Below are 24474 nucleotides of genomic sequence, written 5' to 3'. Positions count from 1 at the left end.
TTTTAATTTCGATTTTTATTATTTGTTAGTTTATTAATATTCAGTATATATATATATATATATATATATATATATATATATATATATACTTATTTTAAGGTAGCTTAAAGGGGTACTCCGGTGAAAAACTTTCATATTTTTTTAAATCAACTGGTGCCAGAAAGTTAAACAGATTGGTAAATTACTTCTATTAAAAAATCTTAATCCTTCTTGTACTTATTAGCTGCTGAATACTACAGCGGAAATTCTTTTCTTTTTGAAACACGGAACTGTCTGCTGACATCACGAGCACAGTGCTCTCGGCTGACATCTCTGTCCCTTTTATGAACTGTCCAGAACAGCATATGTTTGCTATGGGGATTTACTTTTACCTTGGACAGTACCTAAAATGGACAGAGATGTCAGCAGAGAGCACTGTGCTCGTGATGTCAGCAGACAGCTCTGTGTTTCAAACAGAAAATAATTTCCACTGTAGTATTCAGCAGCTAATAAATACAGGAAGGATTAAGATTTTTTAATTGAAGTAATTTACAAATCTGTTTAACTTTCTGGCACCAGTTGATTTAAAAAAAAAAAAAAAAAGTTTTTCACCAGAGTACCCCTTTAACCCCAAGGGCGTACAGGTACGCCTTTGCTCCCTGGTACTTAAGGACCAAGGGCGTACCATATCTATCAGCAGGCACCCCGCGCAAATGACACTTGCGATTTGCGCGATTCCGGGTCATTACTGGTCTATGGTGACCCGGAATAGAAGGGGGATCGCGGGTGTCCATGACACCCACAACCCCCCTGAAGCGATAGGAGTGAGGTGGCCGGGGTGCCATCACTCCTATCCCTGCTATTGGTGGTCTAGACGTGACCACCAATAGCAGATCGGGGGCGGGGGGTTAACTTTCGTTTTCCCCATTCTGCCCACCCACAATAGGCGGGGCAGAACTGGGAAACGACAGAGGATCGGCGGCGGAGTCCACTTACCGAGCTGCGGAGGCTGCGGGCGACGATCGGCGTCGGAGATCGGCGGGCGGCGATGTCGTGCAGCAAGCTCCCTGGATCCGACGGAAGCCGGTAAGTTGCCTAGCAACATCTGGAGGGCTGCAGTCCGAGACCACCATATAGTGGTCTCTATACTGTAGCACTCCAGATGTTGCAAAAGTACCACTCCCAGCATGCCCAGACAGCTGTTTGGGCATGCTGGGAATTGTACTTTTGCAACATCTGGAGTGCTACAGTATAGAGACCACTATATGGTAGTCTCTGAACTATAGCCCTCCAGATCTTGCAAAACTACAACTCCTAGCATGCCCACACAACTGTTTGCTGTCCGGGCATGCTGAGATTTGTAGTTTTGCAGCATCTGGAGGGCCACAGTTTGCAGTGGTCTCTATACTGTAGCTCTCCAGATGTTGCAAAACTGCAAATCCCAGCATGCTGGGAGTTGTAGTTGCGATCCCTCCAGCTGTTGCATAACTACATCTCCCAGCATGCCCTTCGGTGATCAGTACATGCTGGGAGTTGTAGTTTTGCAACAGCTGGAGGCACACTGGTTGGAAAATATTGAGTTAGATAACAGAACCTACCTGAAGGTTTTCCAACCAGTGTGCCTCCAGCTGTTGCAAAAGTACAACTCCCAGCATGCACGGTCTGTCAGCACATGCTGGGAGTTGTAATTTTGAAACAGCTGGAGGTTTGCCCCCCCCCATGTGAACAGCAGGGTACATTCACACGGGCAGGCTTACAGTAAGTTTTCTGCTTCAAGTATGAGCTGCGGCAAATTTTTCGCCGCAGCGCAAACTCCTAGCAGGGAACTCACTGTAAACCTCCGCCAGTGTGAATGTACCCTAAAAACACTACACTACACTCACACAAAATAAAGGGTAAAACACTACATATACACCCCCTTACACTGCCCCCCCCATAAAAATTAAAAACATATTTTACAGCAGTGTTTCCAAAACGGAGCCTCCAGCTGTTGCAAAACAACAACTCCCAGCATTTCTGGACAGCCACTGACTGTCCAGGCATGCTGGGAGTTTAGCAACAGCTGGAGGCACCCTGTTTGGGAATCACTTGCGTAGAATACCCCTATGTCCACCCCTATGCAATCCCTCATTTAGTCCTCAAATGCGCATGGCGCTCTCTCACTTCGGAGCCCTGTCGTATTTCAAGGAAACAGTTTAGGGCCACATATGGGGTATCTCCGTACTCGGGAGAAATTACACTACAAATTTTGGGGGGCTTTTTCTCCTTTTACCCTTTATGAAATGGAAAAGTTGGGGTCTACACCAGCCTGTCAGTGTAAAAAAAAAATGTTTTACACTAACATGCTGGTGTTGCCCTTTACTTTTTATTTTCACAAGAGGTAAAAGGAAAAAAAGACCCCCAAAATTTGTAACGCAATGTCTGCTTAGTATGGAAATACCGCATATGTGGGCGTAAAATGCTCTGCGGACGCACAACAAGGCTAAGGAGTGAGAGCACACTATGTACATTTGAAGCCTAAATTGGTGATTTTCACAAGGGTGGCTAATTTTACAGCGGTTCTGACATAAACGCAAAAAAATAAATACCGACATGTGACACCATTTTGGAAACTACACCCCTCATGGAATGTAACAAGGGGTACAGTGAGCATTAACACCCCACAGGTGTTTGACAATTTTCGTTAAAGTTGGATGGGAAAATGAAAAAAAATATTTTTTTCCACTAAAATGCTGGTGTTACCCTAAATTTTTCATTTTCACAAGGGAAAATAGGAAAAAAGCCCCCCAAAATTTGTAACCCCATTTCTTCTGAGTAAGAAAACACCCCAAATGTGGATATAAAGTGCTTGGCGGGCAAACTACAATGCTCAGAACAGAAGAAGCGCAATTGGGATTTTGAAGAGAAAATGTGTCCGGAATTGAAGGCCACGTGTGTTTACAAAGCCCCCATAGTGCCAGAACAATGGACTCCCCAACATGGGACCCCATTTTGGAAACTACACCCCTCATGTAATGTTATAAGGGGTGCAGTGAGCATTTACACCCCACATGTGTCTGACAGATTTTTGGAACAGTGGTCCGTGAAAATGTAAAATTTAATTTTTAATTTGCTCAGCCCACTGTTCCAAAGATCTGTCAAATGCCAGTGGGGTGTAAATATTCACTGCACCCCTTATTAAATTCTGTGAGGGGTGTAGTTTCCAAAATGGGGTCACATGTGGGGGGTCCACTGTTCTGGCACCACGGGGGCTTTGTAAACGCACATGGCCCCTGACTACCATTCCAAACAAATTCACTCTTCAAAAGCTCAATGGCGCTCCTCCTCTTCTGAGCATTGTAGTTCGATCGCAGGGCACTTGATGTCCACACCTGGGGTATTTCCATACTCAAAAGAAATGGGGTTACATATTTTGGGGGGTATTTTCTGCTATTAACCCTTGTGAAATTTGGGGGGAAACACACATTTTAGTGAAAATTCTTTTTTTTTTTTTTTTTACATATGCAAAAGTTGTGAAACACCTGTGGGGTATTAAGGCTCACTTAATTCCTTGTTATGTTCCACAAGGGGTCGAGTTTCCAAAATGGTATGCCATGTGTGTTTTTTTTTTTTTGCTGTTTTGGCACCATAGGGGCTTCCTAAATGCAATATGCCCCCCAAAAACCATTTCAGAAAAACGTACTCTCCAAAATCCCCTTGTTGCTCCTTCGCTTCTGAGCCCTCTACTGCGCCCGCCGAACACTTTACATAGACATATGAGGTATGTGCTTACTCGAGAGAAATTGGGCTACAAAAACAAGTATACATTTTCTCCTTTTACCCCTTGTAAAAATTAAAAAATTGGGTCTACAAGAACATGCAAGTGTAAAAAAATGAAGATTGTGAATTTTCTCCTTCACTTTGCTGCTATTCCTGTGAAACACCTAAAGGGTTAAAACGCTGACTGAATGTCATTTTGAATACTTTGGGGGGTGCAGTTTTTATAATGGGGTCTTTTATGGGGTATTTCTAATATGAAGACCCTTCAAATCCACTTCAAACCTGAACGGGTCCCTGAAAAATAGTGAATTTGAAAATTTTGTGAAAAATTTGAAAATTGCTGCTGAATTTTGAAGCCCTCTGGTGTCTTACAAAAGTAAAAACTTGTCAATTTTATGATGTAAACATAAAGTAGACATATTGTATATGTGAATAAAAAAATAATTATTTGGAATATCCATTTTCCTTACAAAGTTAGGCTTCAAAGTTAGAAAAATGCAACATTTTCAAATTTTTCATAAAATTTGGGGATTTTTCACCAAGAAAGGATGCAAGTTACCACAAAATGTTACCACTATGTTAAAGTAGAATATGTCATGAAAAAACAATCTTGGAATCAGAATGATAACTAAAAGCATTCCAGAGTTATTAATGTTTAAAGTGACAGTGGTCAGAATTGCAAAAAATGGCCGAGTCCTTAAGGTGAAAAAGGGCTCAGTCCTTAAGGGGTTAATGTAGGGTACAGATTTGTTGCAGAAATGTTTGTGACTGGAAATCTGTTCTATACATGTAAATAAGGTTGTTTCTGCAGCTTGGCCATGGATTCCTTCAGACCCCAATGAGGTCATTTGGACAGCTGACAAAAACAGGTGCAACACATTTTCCTTGTCTGAATACACCCTAAGATTTTATCTCAGTGACCTTCATGTGTTTCTTCACAGGTTTCTGCACTACTCTCCAGCCATATGAGTTGTGGCACTGCTGTTATAGTTGGAGTGGCTCCTTCACTTTCAACACTCTCATTTGCACCAAGATTGCTTCTCACAGGACGAACCTTAAAATCAGCATTTTTTGGAGGTGTGTAACAAACCCACACATTGAGAATTCACAAATGATATTACTGTTAAATACTGTCACCGGATTTATGAAAACTGTCTAGTTCTTAAGACAATTGAATCTCTTAACTACCAAAGATGTATATTTTCATCATGGGGCCCTTAACCCCTTAAAGACCACAGGTTTTTCTGTTTTTGCACTTTCGTTTTTTCCTCCTCACCTTTTAAAAATCATAACCCTTTCAATTTTGCACCTAAAAATCCATATGATGGCTTATTTCTTTGTGCCACCAATTCTACTTTGCAGTGCCATCAGTCATATTACCAAAAAATCTACGGTGAAATGTAAAAAAAATCATTGTGCAACGAAATTTTAGAAAAAACACAATTTTGTGACTTTTGGGGGCTTCCGTTTCTACACAGTACATTTTTCTGTAAAAATGACACCTTATCTTTATTCTGTAGGTCCATACGATTAAAATGATACCCTACTTATATAGGTTTGATTTTGTTGTACTTTTGTAAAAAATCATAACTTCATGCAGGAAAATTTATACGTTTAAAATTGTCATCTTCTGACCCCTATAACTTTTTTTATTTCCCGCGTATGGGGCGGTATGAGGGCTAACTTTTTGCGCCGTCATCTGAAGTTTTTAGTGGTACCATTTTTGTATTTTGGACTTTGGAATTTTTTTGCGCGTACGCCATTGACCGTGCGGTTTAATTTTTTTATAGTTCGGACATTTACGAGGGGACACGCCGGAGGCAGGTAATAGTGTTAAGCGGCATAGGCTATATTCGAATTTGCGATATTTTGCGAATATATGGACGAATATCCGTCATATATTTGCTAAATTCGCATATTCATAATATTCGCGCTTATTTTCGCATACAAGTATTCGCATATACGAATATTCGCAAATGCAAAAATTAGCATAAGCGAAAATTCGCATATGCGAAAATACGTATATGCGCAAATTATCATATGCAAATTTTCACAGACGCGAAAATTCGTACGCCAGTCTCAGACCGTAGTAATAGAGCCTTCTTTACACCACACAAACTGGAAGCAGAGAGGGATGATCACTGTGATGTGTACTGTGACGAAAAAAAAAAAAAAAAAGAAACGAATATTCGTCATTTCGAATATATAGTGCTATATTCGCGAATATGCGATATTCACGAAGAAAATTCGCATTGCGAATATTCGCGAGCAACACTAGCAGGTAAGAGGACCTCCGCTCGTGTCCCAGCTGATCAGGACACCGCATTTTCATTGCGGTAGTCCCGATCAGCCCCGCTGAGCAGCCGGGCAGCTTTCACTTTCGTTTCAGACACGTCATTCAACTTTGAATGCCGCGTCTAAAGGGTTAATAGCGCGCGGCACCGCGTCCCAGCATCAGACCCCGCGTTATATCGCGGGAGCCGGCCAAGGACGTAAATATACGTCCTTCGTCATTAAGGGGTTAAAGGGGTTATCCAGGAATAAAAATACAGAGCAATTTCTTTTTTTAAAGCAGCACCACACTAGTCCTCAGTTTGTGAGAGGTGTTAAAACTTGGCTCTACTCACCTCAATGGAACTGAGCTGCAATATCACACATACCACAGGACAAGAGTTGTGCTGTTATTCTAAGAAATCAGCACTGGTTTTTAAATCCTTAATAACAACTTTAACCCCACCAGGACCAAGGGCATACAGGTACACCCTCGCTTCCCGGGACTTAAAGGGGTACTCCACTGAAAAACATTTTTTTTTTATCAACTGGTGCCAGAAAGTTAAGCAGATTTGTAAATTACTATTAAAAAATATATTAATCCTTCCAGTACTTATCATTTGCTGAGGAAGTTCTTGTATTTTTGAATTTCCTTTCTGTCTGACCACAGTGCTCTCTGCTGACCCCTCTGTCCATTTTGGGAACTGTCCAGAGTAAGAGCAAATCCCCATAGAAAACCTCTCCTGCTCTGGACAGTTCCTGACATGGATAGAGGTGTCAGGAGAGAGCACTGTGGTCAGACTGGAAGGAAATTCAAAAAGAAAAGAATATCCTGTGGAGCATGCAGCAGCTGATAAGTACTGGAAGGATTAAGATTTTTTAATAGAAGTAATTTACAAATCTATTTAACTTTCTGGCACCAGTTGATTTAGAAAAACATGTTTTCCAGTGAAGTACCCCTTTATGGACCACGGGCATACCTGTACGCCCTCAGCGTTTCTGTTCACCGCCGGTAACCGGACGGTGAACAGAACGGGATGCCTGCTGAAATTTTTCAGCAGGCATCCCTTGCCAAAGCCTGGGGGGTCCTGAAACCCCCTATTGTCTGCGATCGGCGCAAATTGCCAGTCAGACCGGCGATCTGCGGCGATTCCAGGTCATACGGTCCCAAGGGACCCGGTAAATAAGGGGGATTGGGGCTGTCCAAGACAGCCCCGATCCCCCTGAAGGAATAGGAGTAAAATAGCAGGGGTACCACCCCTCTTATCCCTGCTATTGGTCGGTCAGAAGCGACCGACCAATAGCAGACCGAGGGTGGGGAGGTTAAGTTCGGTTCCCCCGCACTGCCCACCAATGGTCGTCCAGGCAGAACGGGGGAACTGTCCTGCAACCGGCGGCGGAGGTCTCTTACCAGCGTCGATGATCGGTGACGGGCGGCAATCCTCTCCCTGGTGCAGCGGCAGCGATGAGGTGCGGCTCCCTGGTGCAGCGATGTTGCCTAGCAACATCTGGAAAGCCACAGTTTGGAGACCACTATAGAGTGGTCTCTAAACTGTAGCCCTACAGATGTTGCAAAACTACAACTCCCAGCATGCCCAAATAGCCGTTTGCTGTTTGGGCATGCTGGGATTTGTAGTTTTGCTAAATTTAACACAAAATAAAGGGTAAAACACTACAAATACACCCTTACACCGCCCCCCCCCCAATAAAAATGAAAAAACACGGCAGCGTTTCCAAAACGGAGCCTCCAGCTGTTGCAAAACAACAACTCCCAGCATTTTGCTGTCTGGGCAGGCTGGGATTTGTAATTTTGCAACATCTGGAGGGCCACAGTTTGGAGATCACTGTGTTGTGGTCTGTAAACTGTAGCCCTCTAATTCTTTAAAAACTACAACTCCCAGCATGCACGAACATCAAACGGCTGTCTCAGCATACTGGGTGTTGTAGTTGCGTGCCTCAAGCTGTTGTATAACTACAATTTCCAGCATGCCCTTCGGCGATCAGTACATGCTAGTGGGAGTTGTAGTTTTGCAAAACCTGGAGGTTTGTTTCCCCCCCCCCCCATGAGAATTTATAGGGTACAATCACACGGGTGGGGGTTTACAGTGAATTTCCTACTTTAAGTTGAGCTGTGGCAAAATCCTAGCGGGAAACTCACCGTAAACCCCTGCCAGTGCGAATGTACCCAAAAAACATTACACTAACACAAAATAAAGGGCAAAACACTACAAATACACTTGTTTGGGAATGTTTGGGAATCACTGGCGTAGAATATTTTTGGTAGCGCAGGCAATTGTAACACTTGCATCCCAGTCCGTCCCTATGCAAATCCCTAATTTAGGCCTCAAATGCGCATGGCACTTTTTCACTTCGGTGCCCTGTCATATTTCAAGGAAACAGTTTAGGGCCACATCAGTAGCAATTGCGTTTTTGGGTGTCTTTTTCTCCTTTTACCCCATATGAAAGGGTAAAGTTTGGGTCTACACCAGCCTGTTAGTGTAAAAAAATTTAACATTTTACACTAACATGCAGGTGTAGCCCCTATAAGTGGGCATAAAATACTCTGCGGGCGCACAACAGGGCTCAGGAGTGAGAGTGCACTAAGTACATTTGAGGCCTAAATTTGTGATTTGTACAGGGGTGGCTGATTTTACAGCAGTTATGACAGAAACGCAAAAAAATATATACCCACATGTGACCCCATTTTGGAAACTACACCCCTCATGGAATAAAACAAGTGATATTGTGAGCCATAACACCCATAGGTGTTTGACGAATTTTCGTTAAAGTTGGATGTGAAAATTAAAAAAATGCCGGTGTTAACCTAAATTTTTCCTTTTCACAAGGGAAATAGGAAAAGAAGCCCCCAAAATTTGTAACCCCATTTCTTCTGAGTATGGAAATACCCCATATGTGGACATAAAGTGCTCTGCCGGTGCAGTACAATGCCAGAAGAGAAAGAGCTCCATTTGGCTTTGGAGAGAGAATTTGCCCTCATGGAATGTAATAAGGGGTGCAGGGAGCATTTACACCCCACAGGTGTCTGACAGATTTTTGGAACAGTGGTCTGTGAAAATGAAAAATTAAATTTTTCATTTGCACAGCTCACTGTTCCAATGATCTGTCAAACGCCAGTGGGGTGTAAATGCTCACTGCACCCCTTATTACATTCTGTGAGGGGTGTAGTTTCCAAAATGGGGTCACATGTGGTTGGGTCCACTGTTCTGCCACCATGGGGGCTTTGTAAACGCACATGGCCCCCCGATCCCATTCCAAACAAATTCTCTCTCCAAAAGCTCAATGGCGCTCCTTCTCTTCTGAGCATTCTAGTTCGTCTGCAGAGCACTTTACATCTACATATGGGGTATTTTCATACTTAGTATGCCATGTAGATTATAATTTTTTTTTTTTGCTATTCTGGCACTACGGGGGCTTCCTAAATGTGACGTGCCCCCCAAAAACCATTTCAGCTACATTTGCTTTCCAAAAGCCAAATGTGACTCCTTTTCTTCTGAGCATTGTAGTGCGCCAGCAGAGCATTTGACGTCCACACATGGGGTATTTACATACTCAGAAGAAATGGGGTTACTAATTTTGGGGGGCATTTTCTCCTATTACCGATTGTAAAAATTTAAAATTTGGGGAAATACCTGCATTTTAGTGAAAAATAAATTTTCATTTGCACATCCAACTTTAACTAATAGTCGTCAAACACCTGCGGGGGTGTTAAGGCTCACTTGACCCCTTGTTACGTTCCTTGAGTGGCACAGTTTCCAAAATACCATGCCATGTGGTCTTTTTTTTTTTTTTTGCTGTTCTGGCACAATAGTGGCTTCCTAATTGTGACATGTCCCCAAAAACCATTTCAGCAGAACTTACTCTCCAAAATCCCTTTGGATAGGGAGAAAATGTCCCGGGTGAAAATCTCCCCTATCCTTTGGATAGGGGAGAAGATGTCCTGGCTGAAAATCAGCTTGGTCCTTAGAATCTTAAGGACGCAGGGCATACCTGTACGCCCTGCGCCCGGTCCCGGTAGATAACGTGGGGTCACGTGACCCCGCGTCATACCGGGTCAGTCCCAGTGGCTAATGATAGCCGGTACCCTGGGCTAATAGCGTGAGGCACCGATCGTTGTACCACGCGCTATTAACCCTTTAGATGCGACGATAAAATTTGATCGCCACGTCTAAAATGAAAGCTTCCCAGCAGCTCAGTCGGGCTGATTGGGACCATTGCGATAAAATAATATTGCGATGTCCTGATCAGCTAGGACGCAAGCGGAGGTCCCCTTACCTGCCTCCATCATGTCCGATCAGCGATTAATTGCTCCAAGCCTGAGATCCAGGCTTGAGCAATCGACCGCCTATAACACTGATCTATGCAAAGCTATGGCTTTGCAGAGATCAGTGTAAAAGATCAGTGTGCGCAGTGTTATGTGAAAACTAACCCCCCCCACTCTTTCCATTGACAAAATGATTTTTTTTCCAATTTCATCCCACAGACATTTTTTGTTTGTTTGTTTTGTAGCATATTCTATGGTGTCATTACAATTACAACTGATCTGAGAAATACAAATCCTACCCTTACCAACCTAGTCCCCTGCAACTCGCATTTTAGGGACTTCCTTTCCCCCCCTAGCACACTGCTTCTCTCTGCCTTCTCAGCCAATTATTGGTCATGATAGGACGCTGCTGAGACCAGTGACTGCCTGAGCGGGCAGGTCCTGCTCTGATGTCTCATCTATGAAGCAGAAAGAAACGAGAAAGCAAAAAGATAGTGAGAGACCAAAAGTTGTTAAAATGGGAGCTGCTGGGGACAAGGTAGGTAAGAATCACTTTTTTTTTCTTCTTCCAGCAGCCCCAGAAAAATAAAAAAAAATTTTAATGCCAGAACACTCCTATAAGAATATGATTTTTTTCAAATGGCTCAGGCTGTTTAATAAATCTGTAAGTCATTTGCATTAGTAAATCTTGGCCATCATACACATTTTGCCCAATATTATTCTCATTTTCATCTCTTTTGTGCAGGCTTTAAGGGTAAGGAATCTGTACCTCAACTAGTAACAGATCTGATGGCTGACAAGTTCAAAGTGGATTCTTTGCTATCTCACAAATTGTCATTCAACGAAATAAATAAAGGTTTTGAAATGTTACGTCAAGGTGAAAGGTATGTTTTAACAGTTTTTTTTAACTAAAAAAAATAAATACAGAATATTTTAAATGTCATGTTCTTTAACCTCTTACGGACGCAGGGCATATGTGTACGCCCTGCGCCCGGTATATAATGCAGGGTCATGCCGCCGACAACACTGATCTTTGCTGTGTCAATGCACGACAATGATCTGTGTATGAGATCGGTATGTTCAGTGTAATAGCCAATAGGGGGTGCATGCAGAAATGTCCGAAATATGAAAATATATAATTAATTAAGCCGCACAGTCAATGGCATATTTGCAAAAAAATTCCAAAGTCCAAAATAGCATATTTTTGGTCGCATTTTATATCTTAAAAAATGAATAAAAAGCGATCAAAAAGTCTGATCAATATACAAATGGTACCAATAAAAACTTCACGGCGCATAAAATGAGCCCTCATACCGGCCCGTACGTGGAAAAATAAAAAAAGTTATAGGGGTCAGAAGATGACAATTTGAAACATTTCAATTTTCCTGCATGTAGTTATGATTTTTTTTTAGAAGTAATACAAAATCAAATCTATATAAATAGGGTATAATTTTATTCGTATGGACCTACAGAATAAAGATAAGATGTAATTTTTACCGAAAAATGCTATGTGTAGAAACTGAAGCCCCAAAAGTTACAAAATGAAATTTTTCTTCAATTTTGTCGCACAATGAATTTTTTTTTCTGCTTCGCCGTGGATAATTTGGTAAAATTGCTAATGTCACTGCAAAGTAGAATTGGTGGCACAAAAAATAAGCCATAATATGGAATTTTAGGTGAAAAATTTAAGGCATTATGATTTTTAGAAGGTGATGAGGAAAAAATTGAAATGCAAAAACGGAAAAACCCTGCATCCTTAAGGGGTTAAACTAAGGAATAACAGTTATATTGATATAAGACATTGTAAATCCACAAAAACAGATGTGACTCCTTAAAAGTTGACAGGTACTGTATGTTATTCTTCCTTGTAGTTTGGCACCCCAGCATATGCTGTACACCTTAGTGAGTAGTCATTGGGCCATGTATTGTTCAGGCATGTAAGTGGCGATTAATAGAATCACCACCAGAGCTGACTTTAAGAGGTGTGTGACATGTGCGGTGGGGAGCCATCAGCAGCTCATTCTTTGCTGCTATGATGGCTTCTAGAGATGAGTGCATGGAATCTGACGAATCCAATTTAAATTTTAAAGCTTCGGCACGCGCGTGCCCTACGGTACAGGGACACGCGCCGGGGCTGACGCACAGTAGCAGTGGAGTCAGAGGAATCAGGTAAGTAACATGCAGGGATTCGCTTGTGCATCCCGCAATGCGAATCCCAGCCCTGCCGGGAGCAGGGACAATGCGCTCGCGGCCGACATGTTCGGCCGGAGCGCAGACTATAACAATACCCCCCCTTTTGGTCTCCCCTCCTTTTGCAGCTCAAAATTTTCTTATGAAGGTCTTTGTCCAGAATATTGTCCTGCGGCTACCAAGACCTCTCCTCCGGACCGAAACCCTCCCAATCTACCAAAAAAAAAAAGCATTTTCCTCTGACAAACTTAGGGTCTAAGATTTCCTTGACAACATAAACATCTGAGGTACCAGAGATGGGAGAAGGAGAGATGTCCCTTTGAGAAAAACGGTTGGAGATGGCTGGTTTCAGGTGGGAAACATGAAAGGAATTCAGGATTTGGAGAGAGGAGGGAAGATGAAGGGAATAAGCCACAGGATTGAGCCGTTTCTTAACTTTATAAGGACAGAGATAATGAGGACCTAGTTTATAACTGGGTATCTTGAAACGGATATATTTAGCCAGACTTTGTCGCCAGGAGAATATTCAGGAGGAGGACGTCTCTTCTTGTCTGCCTGAAATTTCATGTGAGAAGTAGCCTGTAGAAGTGAAAGACGTGTCTTTTGCCAGATGGAAGAAAAATTCTGCACTTGTTCATCAATGTCAGAAACACCAGAGGAAGATGACAAGGGAAGAGGAGGACGAGGGTGAAGTCCATAGACCACAAAGAAGGGTGAAGCACTTGTGGAATCGGAATCCTTGTGGTTGTAGGAGAACTCTGCCCAAGATAGCAGATCGACCCAGTCATCCTGATGCGTTGAAACAAAATAGCGTAAATAGTGTCCCAAAACCTGATTCACCCTCTCAACCTGTCCATTGGATTGTGGATGATAAGCCGAGGAGAAATCCAACTTAATTTGTACACGTGAGCATAGGGCCCACCAGAATTTAGAGACGAACTGAGCCCCTCGGTCGGAAACAATATGGGAAGGGAGTCCATGCAAACGAAAGATATGATGAAGGAAAAGCTTGGCAAGCTGTGGTGCTGATGGAAGGCCAGGTAGTGGTAGAAAATGAGCCATTTTAGAAAATCAATCAACTACCACCCATATGACAGTATTACCATGGCAATATCGGACCAAGGAAGCTCAGGAACTAGCAGGGGCTGAAGCAGATCTGCTGGCTTGGAATGGGGTGTCTTGTCCCAGGCACAGACTGAGCAGGACCGAACAAAATCAAAGACATCCTTTTTACAAGTTGGCCACCAATAATGTCTGGAGATGAGCTGTAGAGACTTACGAATACCAGGATGGCCGGCCAAAAGAGAAGAATGTCCCCATTTCAAGACTCTGAGTTTCATACGAGGAGATATGCAAGTCTTTCCAGGAGGTAGATGTTGGAGACTTGCTGGTGCTGTAGAAATTAGACGCTCCAGCGGGATAATATGCTGTGGGAGAGATTCACCGTCGTGCACATCTGAAAACCTGGAAAGGGCATCACCTTGGACATTCTTTTTTGCAGGACGGAAGTGGATGAAGAAGTTGAATTTGGAGAAAAATAAAGACCATCGGGCCTGTCGTGGGTTAAGACAATGGGCTGACTGAAGATAAAGTAAATTCTTGTGGTCTGAATAAATTGTGACAGGATGTACCAAGCCTTCCAAGAGGTGATGCCACTCTTCTAAGGCCAGCTAAACCCCTTAAGGATGCAGGGTTTTTCAGTTTTTGCACAGTTTTTTTCCTCCTTACCCTTTAAAAATAATAACCCTTTCAATTTTCCATCTAAAAATCCATATTATGGCTTATTTTTTGCATCACCAATTCTACTTTGCAGTGACATTAGTCATTTTACCCAAAAATTCACGGCGAAACGGGGAAAAAAATAATTGCGTGACAAAATCGAAGAAAAAACGCCATTTTGTAACTTTTGGGGGCTTCTGTTTCTACGCAGTGCATATTTCGGTAAAAATGACACCTTATCATTATTATGTAGGTCCATACGGTTAAAATGGTACCCTACTTATACAGGTTTGATTTTGTCGTACTTCTGGAAAAAATCATAACTACATGCAGGAAAATGTATACGTTTAAAAATGTCCTATTCTGACCCCTATAACTTTTTTATATTTCCATGTACAGGGCAGTTTTTGCACCGTGATCTGAAGTTTTTATCCGTACCATTTTTGTTTTGATCAAACTTTTTGATCACTTTTTATTCATTTTTTAATATGCTTTTTTGGACTTTTTTTTATGTGTACGCCATTGACCGAGCGGTTTAATTAATTATATATTTTTATAGTTCGGACATTTACGCACACGGCGATACCACATATGTTTATTTTTATTTACACTGTTTTATTTTTTTATGGGAAAAGGGGGGTGATTCAAACTTTTATTAGGGAAGGGGTTAAATGACCTTTATTAACACTTTTTTTTTAACTTTTTTTTTTTGCAGTGTTATAGCTCCCATAGGGGGCTCTAACACTGCACACACTGATCTTTTACACAGATAACTGGCGTGTATTAACACACCTGTGATCTGTGTTATCGGCGCTTGACTGCTCCTGCCTGATCTCAGGCACGGAGCAGTCATTTGCTGATCGGACACCGAGGAGACAGGTAGGGCCCTCCCGGAGTCCTGTAAGCAGTTCGGGATGCCGCGATTTCACCGCAGCTGTCCCGAACAGCCCGACTGAGCAGCCGGGATACTTTCACTTTCACTTCAGACGCGGCGGTCAGCTTTGATCGCCGCGTCTGAAGGGTTACTACAGGGCATCCCTGCGATCAGTGATGTCCTGTATTAGCCGCGGGTCCCGGCCGCTGATAGCCGCCGGGACCGACCCGATATGACTCGGGGTCACGCAGTGGCATATCGCAGGAGCCGGTGGAGGACGTAAATATACGTCCTTCGTTGTTAAGGGGTTAATGGCTAAGAGCTCCGACAGTGTAATTTCTCTCCATAGGGGAGAAGGTTTTAGAGAAAAAAAAAAAAGCAGGTTAAAGTTTTTCCCTTAGTAGATTTTTGTGTTAATACTGCCCTAGCTCCAAATGAGGACACATCCACTTCCAAGGAAAATGGCTTGTTAGGATCAGGTCTAGATAAAACAGGAGAAGAAGCAAAGATGGACTTCAACTGTTTGAAAGCTTCTTCAGCCTCTGGTGTCCATAACTTTGGATTAGCCGTCTTTTTGGTCCAGAACTGCAGACAACTTGCCGGGATTCATTTGGAGACCTTGACTCATAACAATATAGCCCAAGAAAGGAAGACTGGTTTTTTCAAAAGTGCATTTTCGAGTTTGGCATAGAGACGCTGCAAGACTTGGTGGAGGTGGGAGCGATGAGATTGAATATTGGGTGAATAGATGAGTATGTCATCCAAACAGACAACGACACAGGAGTATAGAAGATCTCGAAAATATCATTGACGAACTACTGAAAGACTGCTGGAGCATTACGGAGTCCAAATGGCATGACAAGATACTTGAAATGTCCATCACGGGTATTAAACGCAGTCTTCCATTCGTCCCCTTTACGAATACGAATCAAATTGTAAGCCACACGTAGATCAAGTTTTGAGAAGACACTGGCACCTCTCAGGTGATCAAATAAATCTGAGATTAGAGGTAGTGGATAGCTGTTCTTTACAGTAATTTTGTTCAAACCACGGTAGTCGATACAAAGTCGCAAAGAACCGTCTTTTTTCTTGAAGAAGAAGAACCCGGCTCAGGCAGGAGAAGAGGACTTCCTGATAAACCCCTTCCGAAGGTTTTCTTGGATGTAGTCTGCCTGGCCTGAGTTTCTGGGACAGACAAGGGGTAAATTCTGCCCCCTGGGAGGAGTGGTGCCGGGCAGTAAATCTATAGGGCAATTGTAGGGACGGTGTGGAGGCAATTCTTGCTTTTCAGCTTGCTTTTCGCTTAAGACGTCAGCAAAGTCTTGGAGGAAAGAGGGCAGACCAGGCAGAGGTCTAGAAGTTGGTTCCAATTTAATTACACATAGATGGATACAATGGCTGTTGCAATGTGGACCCCAGCGTAGGACTTCTCCAGTGTTCCAATCCAGCAGTGGGGTATGGAGTTGTAACCAAGGTAGACCAAGCAGGAGCGGAGAAGTACAGTGTGGGAGGACGTAGAAAGACAAATTCTCCTTATGCGAGACTCTGACCTGCATTGACAGGCATTCTGTGTCGTACAGCACTGTACAGTCCAGTTTTTCTCCATTGACCGTAGAGATGTACAGGGGTTTCAGGAGGTGGAACACTGGCAGACAATACTTATGCACAAGGGAGGCATCAATAAAGTTTCTTGCAGAGCCAGAGTGCAGGAAGGCCAGAATGGAGATGGTCTCTTTGGAGGGAAGAAGTAGCTGGACAGTTAAATTTAGGCGTGGAGAGGAGGAATTCACACCTAGGGAGTCCTCTCCTATGAACCCTAGGTGCGAGCGTTTCCCTGTGGCTGAGGACGCAGGGGATAATCCTTAAGGAAGTGGTCTGCACTGGCGCAGTAAAGACAAAGATTTTCGGTTCCTCGGCAAGTCCTTTCTTGCAGGGTCAAGCGAGACTGATCCACTTGCATAGCCTCCACTGCGGGAGGCAACGTAGAAGGTTGTGGTGGTTGGTGGAAGACTGGCACCAGATGAGGGAAGTGCCGAGGTTGTGCAGACTCCCTTTCTTGTCGTAGTTCCTCTCGTCGCTTGGAGAAGCGGATATCTATCCAGGATGCCAATTGTATAAGTTCATTCAATGTAGATGGCAATTCCCGGGCAGCGAGGACATCTTTAATTTGGCTTGATAATCCTCTCTTCAAGGTAGCGCCGAGAGCTTCATTATTCCAGGACAACTCCAACGCCAGGGTTCGGAACCGGATGGCATACTCTCCAACAGTGGAGTTGCCCTGAGAAAGATTCAGCAGAGCCGTCTCTGCAGAGGAAGCTCGAGCAGGTTCCTCAAAGACAGTGCAAAATTATGTCAGGAATGCCTGGAGATTAGTAGCGATGACATCACTGTGATCCCACAGCGGGGTTGCCCAGGCGACTATAGAGGGGTTGCCCAGGCGACTACAGCGGGGTTGCCCATGGAGACTAATGACGAAGGCCACCTTTGCACATTCTGTGGAGAACTGATCCGTCATGAGTTCAATGTGCATGGAGCACTGCATCACAAAACCACAACAGGAATTGGGATCCCCCTATTATATTTCTGGAAGGGACAAACGGAGTTTGGTTCTGGAGGAGACTGCAGCAGCGAGAGGCTGTACTGGAGCTCGAGGAGGGTGGCTGAGGCTGTGGCAGCTGCTGCAGAGCAGAAAGCAACTGCTGCATCATGGCGGAGAGCTTGTTAAGTGGCTGTGCCTGCTGGGCCAACTGCTCTGACTGGAGCGCCACAATAGATGCAAAATCCGAGTTATCTGGCAGAGGAGCCCCAGTTGGATCCATGGCCGGATCTTGCTGTCATTCACCTGGATGTAGGCTGTCACAAAGCTGGAAGTGGATCCTTCACCTGTATGGCAGATGGCTCGGCCATATTGTGGAGCGGAGTCTAAGGTGCCACTGGTCTTCACCAGAGCCCGCTGCAAGGCAGGATGGGCTTGCTGCGGCAGGCGACACCCAGGTCGCTATCCCCGACATGGCTCGACCACACACGTAACTGGGCAAGGCGAGGTACCGAAGGATGAGGCTGTATCGTAGTCAAACGAAGCAGAAGGTCAAGGGAGGCGGCAAAAGTTCGTAGTCAAAAACATAGCAGGAAGGTCTGGATACAAATGTCTGAATGGCAAAACAGGCAATGGGAACGCTTTCTGTCAGGCAAATGGCACTGAAGATCCGGCAGAGAAGTGGGGGAGGTGCAGGGACTTTAAAGAATAGTGTCAGGTGTGAGTGATAATTATGGGCGCACTGGCCCTTAAAATTTTAAAGCTCCAGTGCACGCGCCCTACGGGACAGTAGGAGGAGTCAGAGGAAGCAGGTAAGTGACAGTCCAGGATTCGCATGCGGGTGTGCATTGCCGGGAGCAGGGACAATGTGCTCGCGACCGAAATGTGCGGCCGGAGCGCAGACTGTAACAGTACTATTTTGTACCTTTTAATCTGTCAAGGGCCTAGATACTGTGAAAGTCCAGGGAAAAGTAATCACCGGCTGGTGTTTTACTCAACTACTTTTTTAAGCGTACTGTAGCGCATTTTTCTGCCCTCATAAGTGCTTGCCACATACCTACATCTAAGTAGTGTACTATTTTGTACCTGTTAATCTGTCAAGGGCCTAGATACTGTGAAAGGACAGCCAAAAGTACACATCTGCTGCTGTTCTAGACAAATACTGTTTTAAGCGTAGTGAAGCGTATTGTACTCCCCTCATACACGCACTAAGTATGTCAGGCAGAGAAGAGCAAGGAGTGGCAGAGGCCTAAATTCATCAGGCGCAGACAGAGAGTGCAGCATACTAGGGGTGAGTTGCAGCAGGAGTTGAAGCGAGAGGCCTGATCTCCCGGTATCAGCTAGCGGTTGTGTCTCGACCAGCAACCCCTCTGACGTCATCGATTGGTTAACACGGTCATCCACTTTATCACAAGTGACATCTGATACCCCCAGTCAACAGTTGGTCAGTTCATCAGACACAACCCTTAGTTGGCATGGCCCAGGAGCAGTCCCTGTCCTCCTATTGCCTCTGTCCTATGCTGTTCCCTCCCCTAAAGAAGAATCTTATGCTGTGGGTTTAGCTTGGGAGAGTGACATGGGAGGCGGTTTTGCCAGCATTCAAGGTACTGAAGCAGTACCATGAGCATCTTCCCTGTGCGTTGTCGTCAAGGCAACGTCTCTATTCCGGGCCCGAAGCATGGAGAAGAGGCCCCCCCCCGGTGAAGATGGACAGCCCGGAACAATTAGCCCTCCTCACCGGACGGTCCCTGCAGCACAGATGGCCCGGACCAGTGCACCCTAACGTCCCGTCGAGCGGAGGTGAGTACAGAACAAAAGGGGGTGAGAGGGTGGGGGGGCTGGATGATGTCGAAGGCCGCAGTGGTCTTCAACCTGCGGACCTCCAGATGTTTCAAAACTACAACTTTCAGCAAGCCCGGACAGCCGATGGCTGCCCGGGCCTGCTGGGAGTTGTAGTTTTGAAATATCTGGAGGTCCGCAGGTTGAAGTAAATCATAGACTACAGAATAGCATGAAATGTCAGGCAACTGCTTCCTCACCAGTTTTGTGCACCAGTACATAAAAGAGACATTATGGAGCTGGAAAGGGTGCAGAGACAAGCAACTAAACTAATAAGGGGCATGGAACATCTCAGCTATGAGGAAAGATAAAAATAATAAATTTATTTAGTCTTCAGAAGAGATCTTTAAGGGGCATATTATCAACTTATTTAATTATTTAAGTATATAAAGGGCCCATACAAAAAATATGGGGAAAACTGTTCCAGGTTAAACCCCCTCAAAGGACAAGAGGGCACTCCCTCCATCTGGAGAAAAAAGATTAAGTCTCAAGGGGCGACAAGCCTTCTTTACCATAAGAATTGTGAGTTTATTCACAGTAACTGTCCACCTCAGGAACTGGTCACAGCAGGAACAGTTGAAAGCTTCAAAACAGGGTTAAATAAATTCCTAGAACAAAATAACATTAATGGATATGCAGAAATATAGAATCACATCCCCTCCCCTTCATTCCCCCATACCCTTTCCCTCTCCCTGCTGGTTGAACTTGATGGACATGTGCATTTTTTCAACCATACTATGAAACTATGTAACTCTGCATAGTGGTCACTTTTCCTTCTGGGTAAATTGTTTAACTTGGCTTATTAAATAGTGTTGCTCGTGAATATTCGCAATCCGAATTTTATTTGCGAATATCGCATATTCGCGAATTCGAGAATATTCGCGAATATAGCGCTATATATTCGTAATTACGAATATTCATTTTTTTTTTTGTTTTGTTTTTTCACAGTACACATCACAGTGATCATCCCTCTCTTCTTCCAGCTTGTGTGGTGTAAAGAAGGCTCTAATACTACTGTGTGAGACTGGTGCACGAATTTTCGCATATGCGAAAATTAGCATATGCTAATTTTCGTATATGCGAATGTTTGCTTATGCTAATTTTGTATATGCTAATTTTCGTATGTTATTTTCACATATGCTAATTTTTCGCATATGCGAAAATATAACGAGATTATTACGAATATGCGAATATTCGCGAATATATATGACGAATATTCGTCCATATATTCGCGAATATTCGCGAATTCGAATATGGCCTATGCTGCTCAACACTATTATTAAATCTCCAGTTATGTTCTGAGGCTTCTTAAAAAATAAACAATCTGACTTGAAGAAAAAGGTATTTGCAAAAGGTGGTGCCAGAAAACTATTTTGCATATCCTACTTTCCAAAATCAGTCCAGTAACATACAGCACCATGTGTTGCAATGCTGTTTGTATGTTCGAGCTGTAAATTTAATTTAAATGATTTGTGTGATTTCCGTCCCAAAAGTTGTGTAGCATGTAGTATGTTAAGAATGTTTTACATATCATCAAAGAGTTTCTTTTATTTTCATTTATTACGTATTGTCTTAGAACTATAGATATAAATCCTTAGAGTATTGTTTTACAATATGTGCTGATTCTAAGAAGCCTTAGCAAATGACTGTAAAGCCATTTGTATTTAAAGACTTCTACACCTTTTAAGAAGTTACTTTTTGCTCACTCTGCCTTTAATTATATTCTTATCCCTGTCAACACAGCCAACTGCTTGTTATTCTAGACCACATATGACTCAATAGAAAAATATTCTAGTTTAAACCTGATCACAAATTCGAGTACCTTAAATGACTTTGAAGCTCTACGGCATAGAGCTTGGGGATGAATCTATGCAGGGAGTGGTAACAGGGTGATAGGGGTGGGGGGGAATTTCATTATTCATTCAAACTACATGTTATTAAACATAACTTGTTATGTAACCTGTTTAAATGCCATTAACGGACATGAAATCATTTCTTGAAGCTTCCTGTGGGAATAGGACTCATAACGCTATTGAACTTTCAATTGAGAGTATTTCCTAACGTATACCTCAGACTAAAAGCTCAAACATATAACACTACATGGGCCCACATAACAAACATCATACAAAATGGGGCCACATTTACTTAATATTAAAGAAAAAGGCCAGACTTACTGATACAAAAGCAGGTTCAAATACTACCGTATTTATCGGCGTATAACACGCACTTTTTAAGTCTGTGTGCGTGTTATACGCCGATACACCCCCAGGAAAGGCAGGGGGAGAGAGGCCGTCGCTGCCCGCTTCTCTCCCCCTGCCTTTCCTGGGGTCTAGAGCGCTGCTGTCGGCCCTTCTCACCCCCTGGTTATCGGCGCCGACAGCCAGGGGGAAAGAAGGGGCAGCGGCACCCATTGCCGGCGCCGCTGCCCCGTTGCCTACCCCCATCCCCGGTGGCATAATTACCTGAGTCGGGTCCGCGCTGCTCCAGGCCTCCGGCGTGCGTCCCCGGCGTCGTTGCTATGCGCTGAACGGCGCGGCGCATTACGTCAGTGCGCCGCGCCGTGCATAGCAACGACGCTGGGGACGCACGACGGAGGCCTGCAGCAGCACGGACCCGACTCAGGTAATTATGCCACCGGGGATGGGGGTAGGCAACGGGGCAGCGGCGCCGGCAATGGGTACCGCTGCCCCTTCTTTCCCCCTGGCTGTCGGCGCCGCTTCTCTCCCCCTGGCTATCGGCGCCGGCACCGATAGTCAGGGGGACAGAACGGGCAGCGGCGCCGATAACCAGGGGGTGAGAAGGGCCGACAGAAGCAATCTAGACCCCAGGAAAGGCAGGGGGAGAGAAGCGGGCAGCGACGGCCTCTCTCCCCCTGCCTTTCCTGGGGGTATATCGGGGTATACACGCGCACACACGCACCCTCATTTTACCATGGATATTTGGGTAAAAAACATTTTTTACCCAAATATCCTTGGTAAAATGAGGGTGCGTGTTATAGGCCGGTGCGTGGTATACACCGATAAATACGGTAGTTCTCAACAAACCACAATGTTGTATGAAGTAGTTAGAAAAGTCGCAAAACATTGAAAAACAGCCACTCACACAACATACCATTCATAAGTATATCACAAGTATTATAGTTGCATGTAGATAAAACTTTTATAGGGTGCCAGTCACAAAGTTGTGTAGTGCACCATGCTGGCTTAAGTCCTGTTATATTAGGCGAGCTACACACACCTTCTCAGTACAGCACATGAACTACTGACACCCCATGACACCTCAATACCACAAAGCCAAACTGTTTACTGACAAATGATAAATATGAGGCCCTGGTATGCATATTGGTCAAAATATTCAAGTTCATAATTCATATCAAGGGTTTTCATAGTCTTGCAAGCTTATGAATGATAAAACGAATTTTAATCTATTTATTTTTTCACTTTTTACCAACTTTTAAGAATAAATGCTTTAGTAATGGCAGAATTAATTTAAAGGAGTAATATAGTTTCAATAAATGTATCCCCTATCCACAGGAAGTGTCTTATCGTGGGGGGGGGTCTAACCACTGGGACCCCCCTGAGATCTCCCATATGGTGCCCCGCACTCCTCATGAGTAGAAATATGGCACAAAGTGGTGGCAGACATGTCCCAACCATGCATCTCTATGGGAGAGCCGGATATACATTGTTTGGGTAACTCCAACTTTGTCGGCCCCAGCTTTGTGCCATGATGGAAACACTGCATGTATGCAGAGCCAGGATCTTGCAGATAGGTGATATGGTTTGTGATACTGGACTACCCCTTTAACCCCTTAAGGACCAAGGACGTACGGGGACGTCCTTGCACCCTGGGCTTTAAGGACCAAGGACGTCCCCGTACGTCCTGGCGTTTTCCGATCCCTGCCACGCGCCGGGCAGAGATCGGAACGGCATGCCTGCTGAAATCATTCAGCAGGCATGCCATGCAAATGCCGAGGGGGGTCCCGGGACCCCCGCATCTCAGCGATCGCCAGAGATCGCTTGTGAAATCACGCAAGCAATCTTTGGCGATTCAGGTCATTCGGGTCACTTGTAACCCGATGACCCGGGAATAAATGGTGATTGGTGGTGTACAATTCACCGCCAATCACCTGCCGTTGCTGGGGAGCGGTGACAATACTGTCACCGCCCCAGCAACGCTGCTATTGGCCGGCGATCGTCCGGCCAATAGCAGAGCAGCAGAGGAGGGGTTAACGGCTCCTTCCCACTGCTGGACCCGCTGTTTTCATTCAGTCAGCTGGTGCAGCAGGGAGAAGAAGCCGTGGATCCCCCCTCGGAGCTCCGGAGCCCCCTCAGGAGCCTTAGAATAGGGTAAGCTTATTGCAGGGACAGGTAGGAGTTCAATAAGTTAAAAAGTGACAGAAAGTAAAAAAAAAAGTATCCCCCCCCCCTCTGACCCCCTAATAGGTCCCCATGGTCCTATTAGGGTCTGATCCCTGACCCGGGTCCTATTAGGGGCTCCGGGAGCTGCGTGCGCCAACCCCCTTGTTTTTTTTGGCCGCAGCTTTTTTTTTTTTTTTTTTTTTTATAAACCCCTTCTGACCCCCTAATAGGTCCCCCAGGGTCCTATTAGGGTCTGATCCCTTAACCCGGGTCCTATTAGGGGTTCTGGGAGCTGCGTTTGCCACCCCTTTTTTTTGGCGGCAGCTTTTTTTTTCTTCTTCCTATTACTGTAATACACTTTTTACACCAAGCACCACACAGTACATACTTCCCCCCCCCCCCCCACCATCACTGTCCCCCCCCCCCCCGCCACCGTAGAAAAAAGGCGATGGCCCGCCGGGAATTTTCGGCAGCGGAGGCTTACGCTTTTTTAGCCTCCGACTCCGAATCTGTCAGTGAGGATGATGAAGATCCAAAATTTTTGTGTTCTTCATTGCCCTCCTTATCATCTAGTAGTGATGATGAGTACCCCGTACGGCGGCAGAGACGCCGCCAGGCGAGGCCACACACCCCCCATGAGAGTGACCCAGTGGCCGACACTAGT

General features: G+C 44.5%; 1 protein-coding gene and 1 long non-coding RNA gene across 3 annotated transcripts in view; one reads left to right on the top strand and one right to left on the bottom strand.

The window, feature by feature from the left end:
* The window catches only part of LOC130362384 (uncharacterized), a 92785-nt gene that overhangs the window by 2016 nt on the left and 66295 nt on the right, over positions 1 to 24474 (bottom strand). The gene's annotated exons all lie outside the window — the stretch shown is intronic.
* Positions 1 to 24474, top strand: part of LOC130362347 (alcohol dehydrogenase 1-like) — a 97913-nt gene that overhangs the window by 52003 nt on the left and 21436 nt on the right. For both annotated transcript variants that reach the window (XM_056566663.1, XM_056566674.1), the window contains exons 7-8: positions 4680 to 4815; positions 11037 to 11175. In XM_056566663.1, the coding sequence (XP_056422638.1) occupies positions 4680 to 4815; positions 11037 to 11175 (275 nt within the window). The remainder of the gene's footprint in view (positions 1 to 4679; positions 4816 to 11036; positions 11176 to 24474) is intronic.

Source organism: Hyla sarda, chromosome 1, assembly GCF_029499605.1.
Source record: "Hyla sarda isolate aHylSar1 chromosome 1, aHylSar1.hap1, whole genome shotgun sequence".
Taxonomy (NCBI): domain Eukaryota; kingdom Metazoa; phylum Chordata; class Amphibia; order Anura; family Hylidae; genus Hyla; species Hyla sarda.
This window is presented reverse-complemented; position numbering and strand designations above follow the sequence as displayed.